Below are 6492 nucleotides of genomic sequence, written 5' to 3'. Positions count from 1 at the left end.
GATTGAAGATTGAAATTTGACCAATAAGGACAAAGAAATTTTAGCTCCTTTCATTTCGATTGGTCAAATTTGAATTTTTCAATCTTCAATCTCAATCTATGGGAGCTTTCCAACAAACGACACTGTGCAACACAGCGATCACCTCATCCTTGTTTAAGGCCGGAATCAGACTATGCATTGAAGATTGAGATTGAAGATTGACAAATTCAAATTTGACCAATCAAAATGAAAGGAGCTAAAATTTCTTTGTCCTTATTGGTCAAATTTCAATCTTCAATCTTCAATGGCTGCGTTCAGCAGAACGTTTGTTTTGCAACTGTTGGAAGTTTCCTTCGCGCTGATTGGATCATACTTTTAGATCTAGAAGAATGGTCCTATCTCAGCAGACAATCATAAAACGGTTGCAAAACTGTTGAGTCTGCTGAACGCAGCTACTCTCAATCTTCAATGCGTAGTCTGATTCCGGCCTAACATTGGCGAACAACAAGGATGCAACGATTCACCGTGTCACACCGTGTCACTCTGTGTCTCTTGTTGGAAAGCTCCCTATATGGGTCTGTTCGCACTACCATCTTGAAATGCAATCAAATGCAATGTCATCGGCTGATCTCGTAAACGCTCGTATCAAGTACGTTCGTAGAGATACTATTAGCGCTGTGTGTATCATGTGATATCATTCTATCTTCATCGTTTATTAGATTTAAGACAAGGATAGAACGACACAAGAGAGAGCTAATAGCGTTTCCTTGAAGCTCTGAACGCACCCATCGTATATCATAAGTAAAGTAGGAGCTAATCGAGCAAGTAGGAGTGAGTCGGCTGTTCGAGGGTCTCGTTGTACGGAAATTTTCGTTTTATATCGGCAAACATGTCAAGCGGTGCACTTTTCGGTAATAACGCTTCGCGCGGTGCCTCGAAAAATCTTGTCGAATTCAAAGCTGGCAAAATGACCGTGAAAGGAAAGATGGTTTATCCGGATACGCGGAAGGGTCAGCTCTACGTCTATCAATCTGACGACTCATTGATGCATTTCTGCTGGAAGGACCGAACGACCGGAGTAGTTGAAGACGTACGATGATTATTCTTGCTCTTAATAAATTTCTAAAAAAATCTTGTGAACGAAAAATCGTTTTTCGTTCAATTCTGCGCGCCGAGAAACTACACCTCTTAATTATTTTATTGTACACTTGATTTGCCGTTTGTATTAATATACAACATATGTGCTCCATAATCTAAAGTACTATATGTTTTTCAGGACTTAATTATCTTCCCTGATGATTGTGAATTTAAACATGTTTCTCAGTGTAAGACTGGCAGAGTGTATCTTTTGAGGTTTAAGTCATCGAATAAAAAGTTCTTCTTTTGGTTACAGGTATATAAAATAAATTTTGTAATGTACAATTACAAAATTATTGCATTTATTGAAATAAATTGATTTATATCTGCCTTGTATACTTAACAAGCATTTGGTATTTATCTGATGTTATAATCAGCTGTCTGTATATTAAACATAAACTTATATAATAGATGCCATATGCTTTCATTAAAGACATTGGTAAGAGAAGACAGTTGCTTTCCTTCTATTATGCAATATGTGATGGAGAAAGTAACAGACCACATATATCTCTGTCCTTCATATGTTGTCTTCAGCTTCCACATATGAATGTACAGTTTGTTATATTAAACATGATTTTGCAAAATGCATATTTTCCTTGTATAGGATCTCAAAACTGATAAAGATGAGGAGCACTGCAGAAAGATTAACGATGTACTAAATAATCCACCGACTCCAGGATCCCAGAGAAGCGGTGGTACCAATGCTGAAGGAGATCTTCAAAATCTATTGAACAACATGTCACAGCAACAGCTTATACAGTTGTTTGGCGGCGTTGGTCAAATCGGTGGTCTGGGCAGTTTATTAGGTACAATGAATAGACCACATGGTGTTCAGAGTACAAGGGCTTCCACTACAACTTCATCTACTCCAGCCACTACGAACGTAACTAGGCCGCCTCATTCGTTGACTCCTGGGCCTAATACGGACTCTAAATCTTCGAGTGAGTTTAAACTGTTTGTTCAAATAAAGCAGCATATCCTAATGATGTATTTACCTAGGTAATAATAAATCGTCAACGAAAACAACAGCTCCGTCCACGCCAGCTGCGACAGCAGCAGCTCCAAGCAATAGAATACAACTTAGCGATTTGCAAAATTTTCTATCGGAAATTCCGACGCCATCTCGAACGGAGCCAACTGTGCAGGTAATATCATATTGCTTTTTCATATCTTTTATTGAGTTAATCTGACCGTTGAATTAAATTGAAACTTCAATTGAAAATTGAATTTTCTAACAAGTGCTTGATGCAAATATAATGCAATGTACATACTATTTTTTAAATATTGTAATAATTGAATTAGAAGAACTTTGACTCTGCATGGAATAAACGATAGCAGATAATTGAAATTAAATGTTGTTAAGTGTTTTGTGAGTAGAAGATGCCTCTGTCATAAGTTTTTAATGTGCTGGTTAAAAGTATCCATTTGTATAGAGTATCCTAAAATTTTCCTAATGGTCTTTCCATCATAAATTTTTTGGTTTTTTTATGATGAATTCACATTTTTATTTAACAAATGTCAAAGCATCTATATTTTTTGTGTAATAAATAATTGTAGCTTTCAATAAATTAAACTTAAAGAAAAAAAGGATAAAATCATCCTTATTTATTTATATTAGATTTTATATCTATTTGAATATGAACTCTTCTAGCTTAATTACTAAAATCTAGAATACGTAAAATTAGAAAAGCAATGACATCTTTATTAAGGAAAGAACATTCTCTTTAAATTTATTGTGAAGAAGAATAATTAATATTGTTTATAATTCTGGGACAATCTATAAATGGTTTTTAAGAATATCACAATAGTAATGAAACATCATACATTGAAATTGCATTATGAAGCGTTTACGGAAAGTTAACTTTGCTATAAACATGTGCATGTCATTTTTATTTTTTAATACAAAAATTAAAGTATTAAATATTTTATAAAAATCGGATCTTTATTTAGCAAAATTATTAATCAAATGTCAATTAGACAAAATTTGATTAATTTCTTCGAGAAATATGTATTATACATTGCGTTTGCATTTGTATCTACATTCAAAAAAATTTTATGTCTGATATTATAATATTTCTAAATCAATTTATCTTTAATAACAATAATATTTACTGGATAAACTCAATCTTTATGAGTTAGTTTATATACACATATATATACACAGAGAGTAACGTATTTTTTCAAATATGAAAAGATAAGATTAAATCCTTATCCTATGATAGTTGCAAGACTACACATCTGTTTAGTACATTTTAAATTCTAAAAGAGATAAATTAATAAAAGAGATATTAAAATAAGTATCGGTTATAACATTGATTATGCATAAATATTACGAATTATTTTTTATCAAATGACAAGATAAAAAGATATCGAATATTTATCATAAAATTACTGTCGTTATTATTTTATATTAATATTTATGTAGAATTAATATACAAGATTAAAATTAGAGGAGCAGAAGAACAACAGTACTTTCACATAGTTTACATATAAAAAATATATGTAGTATTCTGAAAGCACAATAAATAAACGACGAAACCAAGCAACCACAAATAAAAGAGAATCTATGTGGAAATTTTTAATGACGTGAAAAACAAAGTGTAATGTACAAAATTCAAGGAATTGTTTATCATGGTACAGATTATCTGTCGTATAATACTAATTGTGTATTTTTTACAGCTACTATCACTATCAGGAAAACATAAAGTGCCATTCTTGATAACAGAAGTTGCAGAATAGCTTTCAGACTCATTCAGTATTTTACAAGTGTTTAAAATGGTTTTGTCTCTGAGTGAGCGCAAATTTTTTAGCTTCATTATTTGTGAATAATTAGTAACTGTCGTATAATATATTGCGATGCTAGAAAATTAACATTGAAAATATTATATGTACACCTAAACTAACAAAACCATTATAAAAAAAGTTTATGATGGAATAACGGACTTCGTATTTAATTAATGTATTATATCTAGATTGAATTGGAATTTTGGAATGTGCTGTAGCTGTGTTTATGTGTTAGTTTATGTGCTTGTAGACGATAATATCATTATAGAAGTTCCGTGATCAAATAAGTCCTAGCTAATATGTTTTGCAAAGCTGTGTTTGCCTTTCTCTACCTTTGAAACTCAGTAAGGTTTTAATAATCTATAAGTGAACTACTATACTCTCAACACACAGTCCAACACAATTTCAGTAGTAATATTTCTTTGAAAGACTGTTAAACATATTATATTCCTACAATATTGTGAAATTATGTTACTAATACGCGTTTATATATATTGTTAAGTTACTGGATACGAAGTACTTTGATTAGGCAAAGTGTTAAAAAAAAGAAAATAAGTAGCAACAATGGTTTTTAAAAGTTCGGTTATGTCACAATCTGGTTGCCAAACTAATTAGTTAATCCGCAATATATTGTGATAGAGCAAGATTAGAAAAAAGACAGAGGCATGGTTTTCTCACTGTTCAATACTATCCTTTGTCTGAACTTTTCCTGGCTGTCGGAGACTCTGGCTCTGTTGAGCAGTTGGGGAAGTTTCTCTGGGTATGTCTGTTGTTTTCGTCCAGCTACAGCGCAGCTTATTGTCCGGCAGAGGGGCGTAGCGACAGAGCTGACCAACGCTATCCCAACGGCGATCTCTACAACGGAGAGCTTGGAGAGTGCTATGAACGTGCACTTGCCACCTGGGGACAACCTGTCTACCACGCTATCGTCTCCCCAGTTCTCCCAGGCGCTATCAATGTTCTGGTCTGCTTTGCAGTCGGGCCAGGCGGGCCCTGTCATCCGTCAATTCGGCTTGGGATCGGACGCCGTCAATGCTGCAGCCAGTGGAAACATCGAAGAATTCGTCAGCGCTCTGGAGTCCGAAGCGAAGAACGGTCAGGGACAACAAGCACAACAGGGACAAGATGACAAGAATAAGAAGCAATCATCGGCCGCTAGTCCTGATAAGAAGGACGATGACGACGAAGGCATGGCTTTAGATTAAGGATGGAATTTGTATGCATCTCTCATTTCAGGCGTTGCCTTTTTTTATTTAGAAATCATGCGTTACATCATTATTATGTTACAATGAATACGCAATAAAAAATCTTACTGGACATATATATTTTTCTTCAAGATAATTGAAACATATATGTATAATTTCAGTAACATACTTTTTTGGATGTATATGTAAACGTTTCTCCAAGCCTTCGAAAATCCGCAACGTTAATCTTGTATATTAATGAGAGATTAGCAAACGTGTCGATTAAAATATAGAAACAAGAAATTTCAACACTTGCTATCAAAATTATACATGTATGAAAATTAATATACTATATTGGATTCTTTTGTATACGTTTATTGGATTTGTTAAATTGCGAACGCTTAAATAAAGTAATTTAATAAAATCATATATATGTACAAAATTCGTGTATTGTATAAGTATTCAAATATGCTTAAAGCTTTGTATTTAAAATCATTTAAATTGTTGAAAAATACCAAGTAGTCATTATCGCACGTTTCTATTTTTTAGATTATCACATTTCTTATATAAAAAATAACATTATGAAATTTTTTTACTTAATTATGTCTTTTACTGAAATATTTGGTCACTTTATTTTCCTAATTTATTTACTTGAACCTTTTAACGAGTACGAAACGATATTTTTTTTAAAAGACCTTATTTTTTTACATTCAAATTTTATTTATAACTTAAAAATAAGTAATTCTATAAAAAAAAGTATTTTATTAACGAAACAATCAAATCAGAATTTAAATTGTAAGAAACGAAATGGCGGGAAAGAGCGGTCCAATCACGCGCTTTTGTTTACGACGCACAAGCGTTTTATTGGACCTACAAGATAATCGATATATAGCGTCAGCTGAGTTTTATCAACTCCTTGGTTGACAAAAAAAATAAAGTAAATTGATGCTATATCGTATCGTCAAGTTACTATTAATAAAATATAAATTACGACATAATTAGCTCGTTTGTTTGGATTGATTTTCTCAGGCAAAAAAGGTTAGGTCGAAAAAGCAAAGGTTGCTCAGGGTGACGCCGTAAATGTGTCGTCAGATGTTTGTACGTATGATCGCGGTGGTATCCGATTGGTTGCTTGATCATGACGTCATGCAGGTGCGGCTATAGCGCGAGAAGCCAAACATTTATATTTATATAACAGTTTTTATATTTAAAACATTATATTTAAAAAATAATGGATTAACACAATTTATTCTAAAGCATTTCTAAAATTTTAACGCCTACGATCTACAAAAATCTTCAAATTATATTAAATAATCTCGATTATTAGCAACAACTAATAATAGTAAAATACATTTATCTATTTCGAACTTTGGTATTTGGTTTTTTTTTATATTTATTATTTTGTAAA

At 32.5% G+C, this 6492-nt stretch overlaps 1 protein-coding gene across 2 annotated transcripts; it reads left to right on the top strand.

Annotated features, from left to right (window-relative positions):
* Window positions 1–678: 678 nt before the first annotated feature.
* Rpn13 (regulatory particle non-ATPase 13) lies at window positions 679–5443 on the top strand. Of its 2 annotated transcripts, none has more exons than XM_018451565.1 (5): window positions 679–1069; window positions 1256–1372; window positions 1721–2057; window positions 2116–2261; window positions 4878–5443. In XM_018451565.1, the coding sequence occupies exons 1-5, from the start codon at window positions 869–871 to the stop codon at window positions 5103–5105; spliced, it is 1029 nt and encodes a 342-aa protein (XP_018307067.1). In that variant the 5' UTR covers window positions 679–868; the 3' UTR covers window positions 5106–5443. The 2 variants fall into 2 exon arrangements, with proteins under 2 accessions (XP_018307067.1, XP_018307066.1); XM_018451564.1 differs by having other exon boundaries at window positions 4710–5443.
* Window positions 5444–6492: the final 1049 nt, after the last annotated feature.

The sequence above is a fragment of the Mycetomoellerius zeteki genome, unplaced genomic scaffold, assembly GCF_001594055.1.
Source record: "Mycetomoellerius zeteki isolate Tzet28-1 unplaced genomic scaffold, Tzet1.0 scaffold312, whole genome shotgun sequence".
In the NCBI taxonomy this organism is placed as follows: domain Eukaryota; kingdom Metazoa; phylum Arthropoda; class Insecta; order Hymenoptera; family Formicidae; genus Mycetomoellerius; species Mycetomoellerius zeteki.
The sequence above is the reverse complement of the archived record's forward strand: the minus strand, read 5'-3'. Positions and strand labels throughout refer to the sequence as shown.

Coding starts and splice junctions, on each gene's coding strand:
- Rpn13 (XM_018451564.1), top strand. CDS start 869: ATGTCAAGCGGTGCACTTTTCGGTAATAACGCTTCGCGCGGTGCCTCG. Junction 1,070..1,255: donor CGACCGGAGTAGTTGAAGAC/GTACGATGATTA, acceptor TATGTTTTTCAG/GACTTAATTATCTTCCCTGA. Junction 2,058..2,115: donor TACGGACTCTAAATCTTCGA/GTGAGTTTAAAC, acceptor GTATTTACCTAG/GTAATAATAAATCGTCAACG.